Here is an 18,787-nt window from a genome sequence, read left to right as displayed (position 1 = left end):
GCGGAGGGCCTGGCGGAGGGAGCAGGCATCGCTTCCACACCGGGATGAGGACAGCTTGGCTGGCCAGATCCAGCTTCCAATATGCTAGAGGCTGAGAAAGCCTGTGCGGAGACAGCCCGCACTCTGCTCTGATTACAACCCAAGCTGTCTGCTGTCACCGTCCTCCCGTCCAAAGACGGGCTTGTTATGCTACGGGCCGAGGAAGGCCCTGGCCCTTCCTTCTGGCTGTCTGCCTTCCCTGCTCTCGGGCTATCTGGTCTCGGATGTCCCGCAGGACACCCGGGAGCAGGCACTAAACTGACAGAGGCTCATCGCGCAGGCAGGGACCTCGGCCCAGACACACAGCCAGCCCAGCGCAGGGGAGATGGAAGCAGATGCCAAACTTGGCGCTCTTACCTGTCTGGCTTGCTGTCCAGGGAAGCAGCAAGTAGAGGGAAGAAAAGACAAACGTTTGGGTTAGAAAGGAGCTGCAGAGGCAGCAGGACCAGTCACGCAGCTCTACCTCTGATGACCCGCACGGACGAGCAGAGATCTCCATCTCGCGCTGTCTCTAATGGACCCGAGAGGGGACTCCTGGGTGCCCCAGCTCCCCCGGGGCATTTCGCACGCACTCGGGGTAAAGCGTGTGCCTCCCAGCAGGAGTCGAGGACACCCCTTGGGGTACAGACAAGCACAGGGATGACAGTCAGAGCATGGCTGCACGGTGCCCGGCCTCTGCTCGGTGAAGCCCTCAACCCAGCAGCGTCCCCGTGGGCCTTGATCTGATGCAGCTGCCGCCACCTCCCCATCCCCAGCCCGCTCTGCTTGCTTTCTCTCCAGTCCTTCCCTCACAATTCACACTCCGCTGCCCCCTGCAAGTGTTGCACATGGTGGAGCCAGACCTAGGGTTTCCTGATCCTGAGCCGAGCGCTGGGGTGCAGATGAGCAAAGCTTGGGCTGGGGCTTGCCGACCTGTGCCTGTGAGTTGTTCTGGCAACTGGCTGCATCAGGCAGCAAGAAAGGAAGAAGGCAGCTTTCAAAGGCACATTGGTCCTCTCCTTGTAACCCTGACCTCAGCAACAGCCCGATCAGCACGCCTGCAGGACAGATATCCGCCCAACTGCTGGCAACTATTTACTCGTGGGAGCAGGGCGCTCCTTTCCGCGCCCCCGTCAGCATGTGGGTTAAGCAGCTGGGGCCCAAGGAAATGGGCTGAGACCAGCCAAACTCATGCCATCTACACCACTGACCTGGCAGAGAGACGCAGCAATGCTGACTCTCACCTTGAGGTGGAACCAGGCGGAGGTCTGTAACTACTCGACCAGTCCCCTACGCCCCCCAGGCCCTCCTCTTCCCTCTCCTTTCCCCATGGCTGTGCGCTGTGGCTCTGATTGAGGGGGTGCCCTCAGCCTAGCAACTCTGGCCCGAGTGGGCAGGTCGTGGCTTTAGCCCCCGTGGCTCGGGCAAGGGAGCCGAGTGAGAAGCCTCCCTTACTTTTTATAGAGCAGGATGGCAATGACAATGCAGATGATGAAGACCACGGCCAGGACCGGCCCGATGACCCATATCAGCCCCTCCTCCCCGTCGATGATCGGCTGCGGGTCGGGGTTGTCCAGCTGGATCACGTCAGAGAAAGGACTGGCTGCGAATGTCTGGAAGACACGAAGGGTCAGAAAATGGGACTCAGGGATTCGGGATTCCCAGGGGAAAAGCTGGAAGAGGAGTCAGGGCCCTTGCATCTCCCTCTGCAGCACCCGGTGCTGTCCAGGGGCAGGGGTGGGCGCCAAGTCAGGGGGCGCCCTGGGATACCCCATTCCCACGAACAGCCGGGCTGGGCCAGACCCACAGCTCATGCAGTGATCTCGCGGGGACGCTGGCTGGCGCCCGGTGTTTCAGAGGGGGAGCTTTGACGGTGGCTTGCAAACACCTGCTGTCAAAGGCCTCCACCTCGTGACATCCCAGTGATTCTCCATCCCTGCCTTCCTCTGCTACTCCATGCTCAGCTGGGGTTACATGGCACCAGGGGAGGGGAACGGATTCAAATGAGAATTAATGCTCAGACATGGCTCGACTAATGAATACAGCGGGGCACTTCTCCTCTCCCTTCCCTCCGCCCAGCCCTGGGCCACGCTCCCGAGTGCAGCGAATCGCTGCTGCGTCTCAGCCCAGCAGGAGCTGCCTTCCTTACCCAGGAGCCCAGCGCGCCCACTTCCCTCTGGCTGGATGGCCGAGGTCCGTGCATACGCTACATACAGCGGTATGTCCACCTGCCCGCCCACGGGGATGGGCTCCTGCCTGGTCACCGCTCCTCTCCTTGCTCCGGGTGCAGAGCCAGCCAGGCTCTCGAGGTCCCCGTCTGGGAGGGGACCAGGGGGCTTTGCTGTGCGTGCAGCCGTGCGGGGGCTAGGTGTGCTTGAAGGGCGCTGAGCTGCTGTGCTGTATCTGACAGCAGAAGAGGAAGCTGCCCAGGCGGCACGCCTGGCCGGGAGCAGGATAAAGCTGCACACAGGGCAGCCAGGCTGCAAGGTGGAAGGGGGCCAACCCCATGGTGTGCGGCCTGCATGGCGAGCAGTCCCTGGCTCCTGAGAAGCTGGACAACCCTGAACTACGGATGCAGCAGCAGCCTCTGAGCCAGTCTCGGCCCTCCGCACAGGGTCTGACATGACAAAAATCCCGCCCCCACCCCGTGCAGGAAACCCCTCATGCCAGCACAACAGTGCCCGCTTTCCTTGCACCTTCCCAAATGTGCCCGGCCTGCCCCGCCATGAAGGAGGGGTGCTATGACATTAAGCAGATGGGGAAGAGACCTGCCCAAGGTTACTAAGGCAGGCTGAAACCTCGGGGGCCCGTGGCTCTGATCCTCGCGTGCACTGCACCAGAGCAGGCTGCTTGCGGCAAATCCCCTCCGCTCCACGCCGCTGGCACAAGCGGGACGCTGCCGCCCAGGGGAACACAGAAGCCTGCCGCTCTTTCAGTGCATTGTGAGCGAATCTGCTGTACCTTGTTCTTAAAGCAGAAATTACTGCAAGCGGGAGTAATCCGATTGGGAAATCCATTCAAAGGCGTGTCGGCCTAATCCCTTAATATCGAAGAGACATCTAAATATTTATTTGCAAAAACCCCTCTGAAAAAAATTATTTCAATAACTTCCTGCTACAATTCCACAGGGGGATTTAGAGCCGCGCAGTCTTAGATGCTGCTGCTTTGCAGCAGGGGAGAGGTACGTGAATGCTGGAAGGAATCGCTCATGGAAGGCCAGAGCCAAGCCTGTTCCTTGCCACTCAAATCACTGCCCCGTAGGACGATTGCCCCAACAGCCCAGTGGTTTCCCCCTCGGACTGAGTCTGCTGCCCTCGCTGGGCGTGGGGGCACTTTCCTCTGGGTGTTGTTATTTGTAAGGGTCCATGGATGGGGTGGATCTTAGCTGATATTTCAGCATCCTCCAGTTCTGGTTGCAAAGCAGGCGCCCAAGCGTGGAAAAGCCACCGCCAAAGGCAGGCTCGTGAAAGGTGAGAGCACTGCACTCTCAGGCCCCGACTCGCACCAGCTGGCTGCAGTGTGTAGATACGGGCTGTGCATGTTCGCACCTGTGCTCACAAATTTTGGAGGTGGTTTTAAATTTGGTGCCTTTTTTTTTTTAAAGGAGTCCCAGGCAGATGGTTGCTGAGCACCACAACAAGGGCTGCAGGGTCCCAGACTGGCCGGCAAGGTACGTACATACTCAGAGCCAGCCCTGGTTGGTGACTGGGGAGCAGGGCCACTGGCACCTGGGACAGGGAAAGGAGGCGAGCGCAGCACTTACCGCCTCATAGTCCTGGAGGACGGCTAGGATGAAGACGACGTATCTCTGCCCGGCTTCCAGGGCTTTGTTTTCAAAGTTGTCGTAATGCTTCATGTCCCCCAGGAGGAAGTGGGAGGGCAGCACACGGAACCGGGCGGCGATGTACGGCTTGGCGACCTCCAGGTGCCGGGAGTGGCGCAGGCTGCGGCGCTGAACCCGGGAGATGTTCTGCACGAGCTGGGAAAGCAAAGGGAAGCGGCGGCTGAGACAGAAAGCCTTCGGCGCGTACAATACTGATGGGACCGCAGGGAACCGAACCGCCCAGTACCGAACAGACTGGCGCTGCCTGCCTTGGGTTCATCCTCGCCCTCCCTCTGGGCACCGGACTGATCCACCCCAGGTTGGCAAGCGGTGCGTTACGTGGGGCCGAGACGCCACAGCCACCTGCGCTGTGCACTTGCATGAGAGCTGGCCAAGCACTCACCTCCTCCAGGTCCATCTCCTCAGGGCTGCTCATGGGGTTGCCGCGGGATTTCTTCAGAGGCACCACTACGATGTAGTAAGCCCTGAGAGGCATGAAAGGGAGGCACAAGAATGAGTCACGGAAGGAGAGGGAGAGAACAGCCCTCCCGGGAGTCGTGCTTTGCTCTTGCAGGGTGGCCAGTGGAGCTGATACCCGCTCCGGCACCTTGCACCTGGGGCCGCTGTTCTCCACTTGAGTAGTGGCAGGCTGTCTGCTCCTGATGCCTGGGAATAGCAGAAGCCTCAGCTTTGTCCTTTATGAGGACCCTCGTGTTATAAGACCCTTGGAGAAACACAACAACTGTCGTCATCATCGGGGTCATCCACGAGCCCTCTGCCTCGAACACATGCAGTGTAGGGGGAAGGAAGGAGTAATTATCCCCATTTCACAGTTGAGGAAACTGGGACACAGGGAGATTAAGCGAGTTGCCCCAATCGCAGTGAATCGGTGGCAGAGCCACACACTGCACTCGCATCCTGGGCCTTACCCACCTCCTGGTGCAGCAAGGGGAGCGAACCGGCAAAGTGAGGTCTATAAGATACGGAGGGGTGGGGAGGAGGCTGGACAATGGGACACCAATTTTGCCAGATCTAGGTCATTAGCTTGGTTTCCGGTGACGGGAAGTCATTGCCCTGTCCAGGGACGGGCCTCTGGTAAATGAGCGGGTGCTTCGTCCTGGGCACATGGGGGAATAGCCCAGGATGAAACAAGTCACAGAGGGCGAAGCCTGTCCCTTGGCCCTGGGAGGTGGCTCCTTCACACCGGGATGGAGGCACTGTGGGTGGCTGGGCGAGAAATACTCATTCTGCCAGCACCCATGCTGTACCCAGAGCCATGCAGCAAGGTCGCTGTAGCAAGAGGTGTTGCACACGATATAAAAGTGCAATAAGAAGCTTAATTCATAACAACAAACTTAAAATCGCTCCAGAGGAACCTACTGGACAGGCACTGTGGTCTTCACGTCCGGCAGGATCACCACCACACTGCCATCGATGTCGGCCCGGTGGGCCACCTCGGGCTTCTTGGTCAGGATGTCGGAGGCAGTCCAGGCCGCCACGTTCTGCTGCAGGCCGCCCATGCTGTTGCCCTGGTTGGTCAGGACGAAGTTGTAGAAGGTGCGGGGCTTCAGGTTGGTGATGAGCTTCTTGGTGGTGTGGCCTTCCACTTTGATGCTATCCTCGTTGTACTGGATCTAAGAGCGGGGAGGGAAGGGACAGCCGCGATACCGTGAGCGAGGCCACACAACACAAGTCAACCGCTCTCTTTTTTGTGACACGAGGAGTCCGGCAGCCACCTCACGACGCTACAAAGGAAGCGCAGCGCACAGCACGGCAAGGGGATGCTCCCTGCTGCTCTGCTGCAAGCCCCCCTGCCCAGGCAGGAACAGGAGCAACAGCAAACATGCTGCGTGCGCTGATGGTGCCCGTCCGTATCACTGCCAAAAACTTTCTATTGATTTTGCAGCCCTCAATGGGACGTGAGAGCTGCAGCCCATAGCCCGACACCCAGGACATGCCAAGTCCCAAGCCAGAGACGCAGCTGGGGTCTCAGCATGCCTTCAGGACTGGGGCTTGTCCTGAAATGCGGGCGTCGCTTCCCAGGGACGTGGCAGGGCTTCCCCTTAGACTTAACCTTGAAAACACCAGCCACGAATGGTAATGTTGGCAGCACTACGGGCTCGGGGAGAAGGGCCAAAAGGGGGGCACCCGCCAGACCCGCTTGCCTTGTAGGTGACGGGAGAGTTGTAGTTCTCGGGAAACTCCCAGCTGAGGAGGACGGACGTCTTCGTCACCAGCTTCACCTTGAAGTTTTTGGGCAAAACTGCTCGAAGAAAGTGCGGAGGGAGGGAAGAGAAGAGGAAGGGAGGATGGGGCAGAGACAGAGGCGGGATATCAGAGGCTGACAGCAGAGGCGCCACCCTCGGGGCAGCGGCACCGACTCAGGGAACAGAAGGGTCTGCTCCCTCCTGCACACTTTGCTCGGGGGTCGCCCAGCCCAGCGCCCCCTGCCCTAACCTAACCTGGGGAGGGGCGAGGGAGGGCCCCTGCCCGCGCCTAGCAAACGCGCTACGTGTCTGAGTGGCTGCTGCGGAGAACGAGGCGCTGGCTTTCTGAGCATGCTCAGTCGAGGAGGAGACCCATCCCGGGTTTCGTTCGGCTTTTGGTTTTGGTCTTTTTAATTTTATTTTTGCGTGTGGTCTTTTTGTGTTTTTAGGCGGCTCGCAAAAGCTGAAGAAAAGGCTCTTCCCACCTGTGGTAGCGACTGGTCCGCCCGGGTGCCAGTCAAGAGCGTCCGGACTTAACTTGGAAGAAAGTGGTAAAAGGGACTTACCTGGTGAAGGCAGAGAGGAGCTTAGGGACTCAGCGTGAAACCAAGCGCTTTGCGTTTACTCACAAAGCCTGTCTGAGGTTGGCTTGACCTCTCCAGCTCTCTGCCTCCTGGCACCAGCCCCGGTTACATGGAGATAGAGAGAGAGAGAGGAGAAACCGGTAAGTCCTACCTTGGTCCAGCTGGAACGTCCGATACTGGACGGTTGGGCTGTACGGCCCGGGGCCTTTACTGGTGTGAGCACGGATTTTAACATCGTAGGCGGTGTTGGGTTTGAGGCCGTTGAGGGTGTACGAGTTCTCTGGGGAGGGGGGCAGGTCTTTTTCCAACAGGTTACTGGGGGAACCGGCTTCCCAGTAGGCCACGGTATACTTGACGATGGCGCCGTTCCTCTCGGCCAGCACGGGAGGGAGCCAGCCGAACTGGACCGACATGGAGGAGATGTTGCTCGCCTCGAGGATTTGGGGGTAACCCTTGGGGATGTCTTCTGGGATGGTGAGCTCCTGCACGGCTTCCTCCCCAAAGCCAGCCCGGCTTTTCACGGCCAACTTGAACACGTACGTGGCGCCTTTGTGGATGTTGACGGCGGTGTACTTATCCTCCTGGGCCGTGAACTCCAAAGTGGCTAGGGGGGCGATGTCCTGGCGCCCAAACTGCAGCCGGTAGCCCATCACCTGGCCCTCTGCCTCCAAGGGGGGCTCCCACTTCACCAGGAGAGCGTTCTCCTGAGTCTGGTGCACAGACAGGATTGGCTTCCCTGGAACTGGGAGAAAGGAGAATAGAAAAGAGACCATCAGTGCTGTGCTAGTTTTTGCACAGGGCAGGGGGGACCTGCACGGCAGAGCCGCAGGGCAGACCCCGCAGAGGCGGCACGAGGGGGTCCTGCCGCTCATTTGCTGGGTGGCCTCAGGCCGACGCTGCTCACTGATTTTTTTTGGGTGCCCAACTGGACAGCTTTGGGGGCCGGGGTGCCTCTAGGTCCAGTGACAACTCCTGAAATGGTGGCACTTTCTGGAAGTCAGGTCTCAAAGGAGAGACTCCCAAAGTCAGCGTTTGGCCAACACCGGCCTGAACTGCGCCGTACCTTAGTGTCCCCATATCGGCACAGCAAGAGACTTACTCCACGCTCCCCACCACGGGCGAGCGGGCTGATGTCTGCTCAGCCGCGTGGGTTCAAAGTGCTCGGTGTTATTCCAACGCTAGACTCAGATGCACAGGACCGGACCTGTGTATCGCTCCTTCCTCCCAGAAACGTTCGGTGGGAATGGCTGCAAAACCAGCTGGCAGCAGGGTCCAGAGTGGACCCCAGCGTCTCAATGCCCAGTGGCCTGCTCTAGCCCCTGGACTGTGCTGGCTCCCTACGGCTGGGAAGAAAGAGCCCAGAGTCCTACCTCCTGCCCAGCCTTTCCCCCACGCGCCAGCCGGTAAGGAGAGCGCGGTTCGTGCAGGAAAGCAGGGCTGGAGCAGATTGGAGCCAACTGGGAAGTGCAGAGCTGCTGAGGGTGAAGTAATGACGGCGAGGAAAGCTGAGCTCCTGAACAGCCCGGGGTCCCAAGCGGCCGGCACAGGGCCAGCTGAAGGGAGCTGGCAGCCGTGCGATCACCCAGCTGGGAGCAGAGAGCTGGGGGCAAGCGAAGCCTGGCAGCAGAGCCCAGCCTGTTCCTTCTCCCCTCCAGAAGGAAAGGCAGGACATCTCGGGGCTGCTGATGCCCGGCCGGCTCCCTCCATACACAACCCGTCGGACCGGCGTGCGTCCGGGATATGGCGGGAGTTCGGAGGTGCCGCTGTCTAACGAGCCCTGCCGCGGCAGGAATGCTAAATGAGCTCACGGTCGCGGCTGCTCATGGCCGCGGTTTCGATTGCGTATGCAGGCCCGGGGGGTGCTGGAGCCAGAGCGGCGAGGGCATTAATTCCACCAGCTCCTGCGTCGTTTCTACTCACTCCACTCTATTAAAGATCTAATTTCCTTCTCTCTCCGGGCTGGCCGGGGGAGGAGGAGAGAAGGCAGAAGGGAAGGGAATCGGGGCTGTCCAAAAATACAAGCCAACTCTGAAGTCAGCCTGACCGGGGCCTGCAGGTGAGCGTGGGAAAGCTGCTCTGCCGCTTGCACCGTCAGATGGAGGGGAGCAAGGGCAGACACCTCCGTGTGCATTTGTGTATGACCTTTGTGTAAAACACCACGAAAGATGACCATCGACCCTGATAACACAGACCTGACACCCTGACCTGCCGCAGGCAAAGCAGGCACGGGCGACTGGTGCCTCCCAAGTCTGGGGGGGCACCAGATTGCCGACCGGGGGCAGGGGAGGTCCCCCAGCGGCAGATCGCCGAGCCGGAGGTGCACTTCCACCGGCACTTTGCTTCCAGGGGGGCACGGCCAGTCTCAGGGGGTGCACACGCACCCTATGCATCGCGAATGAAAGCAGGGGACCCACAGCAGCCAGTCCTGCTTCTATAAAACGGCAATATACACTCAATATGTATAATTCCAGTAGAGATGTAATAAAACCATGAAGCTCTACATCGATACACCTGTATCTTAGGGACCCGGGCAGGCAGGGGACACCAGGGAAGTCTCCTCGACTGGTTGCAGCAAACCTGACATCCAAGCACACAGATGGGGGCTGCCTGTAATGCATGTTTTATTCATTTTAAACTGGTGGAGAATGAGTGGCGAATGCAATTGGGAAAACCTCCTTTGGAAACACTTAAGAAGCACAATGTTATTACAGAGAAAAACAGTGCCATTACCTTTATGTCTCTGTTTTTATCACAAATGTGACTATAATCAGCTGGGCCTGGAAATATTACATTTGCACAACAAATATAATTTGGGAGCGGGGGGAAAGGGGAAGGGGGGGAAAGAGTGGGGGGGAAAAGTGTTTTATTTTGCAATTGGTTTGGATGTTAAAGAAGAAAACGGGATGTATTACAGTATTTAAATTCAGCCCCTATCCCTGAATGATAAAGAAAGAAATCTCTCCTCTCAGAAGGTATATTGACTCAAGAATGGAAGGAGATAAGAACGTTACAGAGCCATTTGAAAGACTTGAAAAAAAATAGCTATTTCGAGTTGGGGGAAATTGAGTTTTGGGTAATAGCTGCTTTGCTGGAGAACGTGTCCTCTCCGTGACTGATGCACCTGTGCTGCAAAGTCAAAAGGGAGAGATGGGGACAGCAGGGGAAGAGAGAGGGGCGAAGTGGGGAAAGGCTAGGGGAGAGAAGAAGAGACTAAGGGAGGGAAGCGGGGCGGGTGGGACAGAGATGAAGGGAAGGGGCAATGCTAGGACGGCCAGGCTAAACGGACGGGACGCTGCGAGGACCAGGCAGCAGATCTGAATGAAGCTCGCGGTCCATGTCTGGAGAGGGGTTGTTCCCGCGAGGCCCAGGATTGCCTCCGAACGGGCAGGAAAGCCCAGATGAAAGGGAGCCGGTGAAAGCCCGGGACTTGTTGAGGCTAAGTGCCAGGGAAGGGATGAGGATGTGAGCCACAAAGCCTGCGCCTGCTGCTTCCCATCCAGGCCAGCACTCGATTCCTGGCTGTGCTGCTCATTCAGCTGTGGCTCCGCGTTGGCTTTGGGGCCTAGGGGGATGTCCAGGTTAATTATGCCATATTGACCAAGGGCCTTTGATCCCAGCAGCGGGAGCTCATAACACCTCCAGGGGGTGGCTGATGTCAATGTACTCAGCTGCTGGGGGCGGAGGAGCAAGGGGGAAATGAAAGGCAAGAAGAGGAACAGAGAAAGGAAATGAGAAGGAGAGAAAGCGGCTGCCCGAAAGGGGAGAGGGAGGTAAATGCGATTCAGTGGAGGTGTCTTGAGATGAGCCAGGGAAAGGAGGTCCTGGACCGTCCGTCCCACGTCTGGGCACGGCACGGCCCCCCGGGCCAGAGGCACACGGTGGGTGCAGAGGGGGGACAGAGATGTTGCCTTTCCTCCGCTTGGTCCCCGCATCCTCTCGCGACCCCATTTCTTTCCTGCGCGGGCTGGCAGCCGCTCTGCCACAAACAGTGAGGCAAAGGGAAGGAAAGAGCCGGCTGGGAGGTTTGGAAGGGCAGGCAGAGCCCAGGTCCTGGAGACTTGTCTAGCAAAAGGTCAGCGCTGTCTGTACTTCCCCTCTGTGCCGAGTCCTGAGCCAGGGTACAGCCATCAGATACAACCCCACGGGGACGGGAGAGTGGGCGGCTTCAGCTGTCACCGCGTTCCCTTCCCCAGCTTGGCTGTTTGCAAGTCTACTTGGATTTCAAGCTGTTCCCTCTCCTCTTTGCCTTTCCTGCCCAGTTGGAGACGGTCCCGGTACTTAAGGGAACAAACCGTCATGGCAAATCCTCCCGGCTCTTACAGCAAACTCCCTTCGCCGCAGGCTCCGCTTGGCCGAGGGGCCCAGCAGCTGCTCCCCCGCAGGACCACGCCGAGCATCCCGGCTGGCGTGCTTTTCCCTCGGACGGGGCAGGCCGGGCTGATCAGGTAGGTGCAGGAAACACTTGCGGGAGGGAGGTGAGACTTGATCCTTGGGGCTCTGGGAGCTGCTTGCCCTGCCTAGTACGCTGAGCCCCCGTGAACACGATGCTCCCCGGGAAGCATCTGGAGCCATGACATCCTGCCCATGGCACAAATGTGCATTTCCCTTCCTGGCTCTGCAGCTCGCCCTGCCCCCATGCTATGGCATCCCAGCTCGGTTTTCCCTTGTCAGCTGTTGAACACAGTTGGCCCGAGAAGTTCCCAGCCTCAGCTTCTGCAATCGCTGGGGCCAGCTTGGCGAGGGCCCCGCGGGAGGAGCGTGCCCGAGCTCCAGGAAAGCCCGACAGGGCTAAGGAGCCGCTTACTCCCAGCGTCAGCACCACCCGGCGGCTGCCCTTGGTGTGGAGGGGGCAGGCTCTCCGCAGGGGCAACTGGAAGACCTCTGCTGTATTGGTGCAAGGGGAAGGAGGATGAGGCTGGGGTAAAGAGCTAAGGGCTCCCTGCTGGGTTGAGGCATGAGGTTCCCTTCCAGCCAGGCATTTCAGTCGCAATGAGAGAAAGGAGGATTTGGTTTGATTTACGGCCTGAGCAAACGCAAAGACGGGCGGCGAGACTCTTACCTGCGCCTTTGGTCATAGCCAGTTTGGGTTTGCTGCGAGCGCCGTCCCCCTTCATGGTGTAGGCAGCCACCGTAATGGAGTAGGCGGTCTCGGGCTGGAGCCCAGCAATGATCATGTCCTGTTTGCGAGATCCCAAAGAAAGGAGGGTTTTAACAACCTATTTCTCTTGCGGGAGCCTCGGCCCTTTCTAGCATGCAGGAGCGCTCACCAAAGCTGCAAACACAAGGCAGTCGTAGGAAAACATGGAGGTGGGGGAACGGGCACCCCCCAGCTGTGAACAACCCCTCGTCCGCAGGGACCCGGATGAAAACACGCCGTCTCTCAAATCCACCTCAAACACATCCCCTATCTCAACACAAGCTGCTTCAGCCATCAAAACACGGCTGCGCGCTTCAAAGCCTCCCTCTCCCCCGCGCTGTCTCAGAGGATGGCTCAGTGGCTTCAAGGAGATTAAACTTTTTTTTCTCCCCTCTCTCCTAAGAGATTTTTTTTTCTTTAAAAATGCCTTCGTAATATTAAAGGGATCACTTGAATGCCGGCTGCGAGACGACATTTGCTGCCTGCATGCTAAGGCTCGGGGTTAAATTCCAAACACAGACCTCCCGTCCTCTATCGCGCTTGCAACACCTGGCTCCCAAGAGCTTTCGTTATGAAGCAGGCGTCCAGAGCGGTCCGTTTGCAATGCTGCCCTCTGAAAGGGCCGCGTTATAACAAGACGACCCAGAATAACTCGGACAGGACGGGGGCACGGGCAGCAGGGTTTCCCCCAAAGCTCCAGGGGGAGGAAGAAGGGAATCTTGCATTTCTTCGATTGATCTCCTCCCCTGCCCTCCCAAAAGTTGAGGCTCCAGAAGTGCACCAGGGCCAGCGAGGGGGTGGACCTTAAAAACACCACCGTCCTGATGAGCAGATCAGGAGGCAACGCGGCCCAGGGCTCAGGCCGCTAGACCGGGGGTCAGGAAACCTTGGCTCTATTTTCTAGAGCTTCAGGAGCAGGGCACGAGGTACCTCCCTGCTCCTGTGCCTCAGTGTCCTCACCTGTAAAATGGGAGTCACGATGCTCACTGGCCTTTATAGGCACTTGGAGTTCAGTGGAAAAGGAAGGCATGTCTGCGGGTTTTAGCAATGAATGTCTTGGGACCTGCCCGCTGGTCTTTACCCGGTGGCTCTGTAGCAACAATGGTTGCTACGATCATGCCAGCATTCAAATGGAAGTAGGACAAGATCATCAGCATGACAGTGCTGGCGGTAAGGTCCAACCCCTCCGGAGGCACGAGGGCTAAATGCAGGTGCTTTCTGCCTCGAAGAGCCGAAAACCCGGGCTTTCTGAAGTGCGTTGTTTCGAGCCCCGATGGTTCGGAAGCAATAGGGCTTTGAACACTCATTAATCCCTAGCCCCACCACGTTTTTCAGCCGTGCGCCGGGCCCTGATGCATTTGCAAACCTCGTTCCTGCCAGCCCATCTTTAACCTACAGTTAATTTGTTTGGTCCCAAATCAGCGCCCAGATTGAGAGGCAGCTGCCTCGGCCTTTCCCTAAGAGCCCGGGGGGAAACCCTGCCGTACTGCCACGTGCCGGCGGAGCGGAGGAGCACTCGGGAAGGCAGAGAGAAGCGTACGGGGTGGGGACGATGCACAGAAACACCATTAGAGGCTTTACAATAGACAAGCTGGCACTGCAAAAGGAAAGGAAAGGAAAACGTCACACCACAAATGAAGTGGGGCAGGGAGGGGACAGCACTGGGACCAGGGCAGCAGCACGGTACTTACGTATTCAGCGGTGTCATCCGTCTCCCACTGAGCAGAGAACAAGAGAGGATTTGCAAGTGAGAACACAAAAGGGAGAAGGAGGAAAAGACAGAGACAGCATGAGGAAGGAGTCCCCGGGCAAGTTACTACTGGAGGTCAGAGGTGACCTGGGCCGACATGAAGGAAGAAGTAGAAAGGGACAGGTTAGTAGAGTCCATAGTGACCGCTGCTTGACTTACAGGGGCAGCCCCCAGCGCTGGCCTTCCCGGGAACGGGAAGGACAGAGACTACGTAGTTTGGCGCTGGGAGAGCAGCCCGAGCTCCTCCTCAATAGCTCGAGTGGGAGCTTCAACTAACTGCAGGACAGCAACGGATGATACTGGGCCCTGGAGACGCGGCACCGTTTGTTATCAGCGCTTTGCGTCCCTGGGGGCTACACCCCGCACCAGTGGCCAGAATACCCGACCCCTCCAGCCTCCCTGAGAAAGCAAAGGGGAAGCAAGCCCTCACCTGGGCGTCCGCCAGCATGACGTCCTTGATCTGGGGCAAGCCCTTGGCCTCCCCGTTCTCCATGCGTACGTAGTGGACCTGATAGCCGCGGATCTGGCCGTGCTGGCGGTTCTGGACTGGCGAGCGCCAGAACACCTGGATGGCAGTCGAGTTCAGGACCTCCACCTCCACTTTCCGAGGTGGGGCACTGGGCACTGCAGGGAAGGAGAGGAGAGGGGGCTGGCATTAGATTTAGCACCTGGGTTCGGTTACTCCACCTGCACGAGTGTCTCGAGAGCCTTGAATAGGCAGGGGGTTGGGGATAGACCCGGTGGCCCTGGGCCTCCCCTCGGCTGCTGCGCAGGTGGACCTGACACGTGCCCAGGGCATGGCTCAGTGATCTGGATGCGGGATGGTGGGGCCATTTCATACCAATGCTCAATTTTCCTTTCGCAAGCCTCTTTCCCAAAAATGCCTGACCAAGGGATCTGTAACTTTCTGCACCAAGCCCTGGAAGAGATCTGATTTCTGAGGAGCCAGAAGGGCCTTGGACACGAGTGAGAGACACTAAGGATGACGTTTGATGCTCTAGTCAAGCCCTCACCATTGAAGCGCAGATCAGAGACCCGTAGAAAATGAGGGTTGAAGGGACCTCAGGAGGTCACATCCAGTCCAACCGCCTGCTCCCAGCAGGACCAGCCCCAACTACATCATCCCAGCCAAGGCTTTGTCTACCTGGGTCTTCAAAACCTCCAAGGATGGAGACCCCACCACCTCGCTGTGCTTCACAACCCTCCTCCTAGAGAAAATTCTTCCTAATATCCAACCTAAACTTCCCTTGCTGCAACTTGAGCCCATTGCTCCTTCTATTATCTGCCCCCACTGAGAACAGCCCAGCTCCATCCTCTTTGCAACCCCCTGCAGGGAGCTGAAGGCTGCTATTCAATCCCCTTTTCTCATCTCCAAACTAAATCAGCCCAGTTCCCTCCGCCTCTCCTTGCAAGTCATGCCCCCCAGCCCCTGAACCATTTTTGTCACCCTCCACTGGACTCTCTCCAATTTCTCCACATCCTTTCTGCAGCGGGGGACCCAAAACTGGACACAGGACTCCAGATGTGGCCTCCCCAGTGCCGAATAGAGGGGAAGAATCACCAGGGATCCTGCTTTCCTCCAATAAAAAAAAATCCCCGATTTTCAGTAACCCCAAATCCACATTTTTCCATGATTACAATGAAACTGAAACACCACTAATATATATATATGTGTGTATATATATATGAGATGTCTTTTGGCCTAATCCTCCAATTTATCTAGGTCACTCTGAATCCTAGCCCTGCCCTCCAGCATATCTACTACTTCCCCAGCTTGGTGTCATCTGCAGACGCTGAGGGTGCATTGCATCCCATCTTGTAGGTCACTAGTGAGGTTCATACCTGGTGCCTGGGAGCACTTGCAAGATCCCGGGGCATGATATAGGAAGAGCTGTCTTGGAAAACGACTGGGATGAAAGGGGGTTTGGAGGAAACGGTGTACAAGAGCAGTGCGGCACCTCCGCCCCCTATTTCTCTGAACAAGATACCACCTCCACTTGCAGGTACTTGCACGGGGGGCAAGGAAATGAGAGAGCTCATAAAAGTGACCTAAAATGGGGCAAAAAAAATGTGCCCCTTTTTTTGCCTCTTCATGATGGATGAAGAATAGCGTAAGACCATAGGAAAGTACGGCTGGAAGGGACTTCACAAGGTCATCTCCTCGAGCCCCCTGCTCGGGGCAGGATCACCCCTGATGAACCCATCCCCGCCAAGTATGGTCTAACCTGCTCGTGAAAACTCCCAAGGATGGAGACTGCATGATTTCTCTTGGCAGCCTGTCCCAAGGCTGGACCACTCTTGTCATCAGAAAGTTCCTCCTAACCTCCACCCTGAATTTCCCCTGAAGCTCGAGGCCATTGCTCCTAATCCTGTCCCATTCGGTCGTGCCTCTATCCTCTCCATAATCTCCCTTCTAGTATTTAATGGGTGCTAACAAATCCCTGTTCAGTCCTCTCATCCCTGCCTAAAGAAACTAGCCCTTTCAGCCTTCAGACTTGCAAGGTTTAGTTTATCTGCTGAAGCCTTTCCCACTCTTTTGTTTGCTTGGCAGGATCAGGCCAGGCTGGTCTTCCTGACTTTTTTCTGGAGGTCCAGAGATCTGATGTGGGGACTCTCCGAGACCAGGAGCAGATTCTCTCCCACGTCAAGCGTTTGATCTAAGACAGGCACCCAAGGCAGGGGCTGATGGGGAAGAAACCCCCCCAATTGCTTCCCGTGTCAGTGAACTCGGGTGTCATCTCTTTGCTACGGGCGAGGGCAGGCGGGGCTGGCGCTCGGGGCAGCCAGGAAACACAGCGTGGGCAAGACTCGGGTACCTGGCATCAATTTGCAGGGGAGGAAAACCACATGGACCCCGACTCTCAAGAGCAAGAATCAGGCCCATGCTTCGGGGCAGGTGCGTGCAGACCGCTGCCGGGGACATGCATGCGCGCTTCACTCATTGCCGCCACCAAAGGGCCCCGAATCCACGGTCTTGCTTTGCAAGGGAGTCTCAAATAGGCGTGGGGGTGGAGGGCTGAAAAGAAGCGGAAAGGAGGTGGACTTACCATCTTCGTCGGTTCGGACGATTACAGGCGAGCTCTCCGGGCCCGGCCCCACCTCCGTGTGCGCCACCACGGCGATGCGATATTCTGTCCACTTCTCCAGCGACTCCAGGAGGATCTGGTTCGTGGTTGGGGGGATATCGTTCACCTCCTTGAGCTCCGTGTCCTCAGAGTCCAGTGCTCGGTAGTGGATGCTGTATCCAACCAGGACACCGTTTTGGCTCTCGGCCGGCGGGGGCCGCCAACTTACCAGAATGGCGGTGGATCTGGTGCTGACGCATTTTACGTCTTGAGGGGGGGCAGACGGTTCTAGGAGGGGGGGGAAATTCAGGAGGGGAGGGAAGAAGGGAAAAAAACAAAAGATGGGAAAGATAAAAGAAATAAAAAGAAAATGATAACAAAAAAATCTAAAATAAAACGTACAAAAAATTTGGTTTAGGAAGATAAATCAAAAAAGAGGGAGAGCTTTTTGTTTTAATTTTTTTTTTTAATTAAAAAAAAAAAAAAAAGGCAACAGAAACGAAACGGGGCATCGGAACGGAAATGCTACAAAGCAAAGCAATAAAAGATACAGCGGGCTAGTCCAGGGAGCCCTGCAGCTTCTAGCAAGGGTGAACCAAAGCTGAGCATCTAGCTGGTTCCCAACAGACAGTCGGCTATTCGGTGGTCAGAACGGACGTTCAAGCTTTTAGCTTTTGGGTTTAAGGAGCCTGGCAACCTTTGAAATACCCGGTCCCATTTTAAGTAGGTTTTTTACTGATCCAGCCAAGTGTTCCTAGGTAAAGGTTTTAGACGGGGGTCCTTTGCAAAAAAAAAAAAAGATTTGCACAAGGAGCCAAGGACCAGATTTTCAAAGCTATTTAGGCACCTGATGGGCTTCTCAAAGTGCCCTTATCCTGACGGAGCGAGGTGCTGAACCTGCTCCGATGCTTCTGAAAATCCCACGAAGCGCCTGCTAGAGCCTTTGAAAATCAGACCCTGCAGAAACCTGATTTTTAATAGCCGAAAGGGGCCTGATTTTCAGTGGGCAGGTGCTCAGCAAGGTCTGAAACTCAGGAGATGAACTAGGGACCTAAAAAGCACTCTATCTGACTGAGAAATCTTGCTGCTGAGGGTGCGGGCACACGAAACAAGTGAAACAGTGCAAACGCCTCGGAAACGTTTGCAAAGCGCTGGCTGAACGCACGTACCAGCCCTCTGAAAAATCCCCAAAGCGGCTGAAAATCCTCCAAAATAGCATCTCCTGGGATCTGTGAGGGAGGCAAAGCGGGTGGATCAACTGTCCTGCTGCCAGGGGTGCTGCTGAGTCCGCGCTGGGACCCCCGTACCTCCTGCTGGGATCTCCACTATTGCAGGAGCCGGTGGTTTTACTGCCCTCCACCGCTGAGTCCCATGCAGCCGGAGCTGGTCCCTCCAGCCCTAGCCCCCCTCTACCTTTCATTTCAGCTGAAGAGAAGTAGAAAGAACTGGAGCTGAAATGGCAGAGCCCAGGAGGGGAAGGGCTGAGCACAACTGCAGGTCGCAGCAGCCTCCAGGAGCAGCCCCGGGCTGGTGCTTAAAGAGGACTGCAGTGCTTTGAAACCTTCCAGCCAGGGAAGGGCCCAGGGGCTGTACGCACGTCCCAGGCTGCAATGCTTTCATTGCTGAAACACTTCCCGGGGGGTTTCGGTTGTTCCGTCTGTCTGCACCCTGAACCCGTGTGTGAGCGCCTCGGTGTGACAACGTAGCTGCGAGATCCCTGCCCTGCTCGTTACCACCCATCAGCCCAATAAGCGAGACAAAGAGCGTGCTTCGGCTGGTTAATTGTCAAGGCACATTTGCACATCTGTTCTAAATGAATCGGGGGAGCCACAATACCCGGTTTTAACTCCCGCCGGTAAAGGGAGACTTTTAGCGTGAACCTGCCGACCATGGGGTGTCACTTGACAAAGGCAAGTGCAAATGCAGACAGGCTTCTTAGGGTAAATCCAAAATCTTTCATTAGACCAACTAAAATAGTTGGAAACGTTTCTTCTTTGCAAGCTTTCGGGCACAAATGCCCTTTGTTGGGCCGAGGAAGCGTCTGCAGTTGGTCTGGGCTCTTCCCGGCTGGTCATCTGGGAAATTTCCATTTCGAACGGCAAAATTCGATATCTTCACGTGAAAGTGCAGTCATGCAGCACTCGGAAAGGTGACTCAAGCCAAATCCGGCTGTCCTTGATCACAATCCCACTGAAACGGATGG

The 18,787-nt window shown here is 56.9% G+C and overlaps 1 protein-coding gene across 19 annotated transcripts in view; it reads right to left on the bottom strand.

The window, feature by feature from the left end:
- The window catches only part of PTPRS (protein tyrosine phosphatase receptor type S), a 199,905-nt gene that overhangs the window by 29,824 nt on the left and 151,294 nt on the right, over positions 1–18,787 (bottom strand). For 9 of the 19 annotated variants that reach the window (XM_059719988.1, XM_059719970.1, XM_059719972.1 and 6 more), the window contains 11 exons: positions 16,567–16,872; positions 13,950–14,143; positions 13,461–13,487; positions 11,692–11,809; positions 6,784–7,374; positions 6,007–6,104; positions 5,222–5,475; positions 4,245–4,326; positions 3,782–3,997; positions 1,474–1,631; positions 397–408 (listed from right to left, as the gene is read on the bottom strand). In XM_059719988.1, the coding sequence (XP_059575971.1) occupies positions 397–408; positions 1,474–1,631; positions 3,782–3,997; positions 4,245–4,326; positions 5,222–5,475; positions 6,007–6,104; positions 6,784–7,374; positions 11,692–11,809; positions 13,461–13,487; positions 13,950–14,143; positions 16,567–16,872 (2,056 nt within the window). The remainder of the gene's footprint in view (positions 1–396; positions 409–1,473; positions 1,632–3,781; positions 3,998–4,244; positions 4,327–5,221; positions 5,476–6,006; positions 6,105–6,783; positions 7,375–11,691; positions 11,810–13,460; positions 13,488–13,949; positions 14,144–16,566; positions 16,873–18,787) is intronic. The other 10 variants (XM_059719971.1, XM_059719976.1, XM_059719979.1 and 7 more) reach the window with 5 other exon arrangements.

This window comes from Alligator mississippiensis, chromosome 16 (assembly GCF_030867095.1).
Source record: "Alligator mississippiensis isolate rAllMis1 chromosome 16, rAllMis1, whole genome shotgun sequence".
Classification (NCBI taxonomy): Eukaryota; Metazoa; Chordata; order Crocodylia; family Alligatoridae; genus Alligator; species Alligator mississippiensis.
Note: the sequence above shows the minus strand (reverse complement) of the source record. Positions and strands in the feature narration are given on the sequence as shown.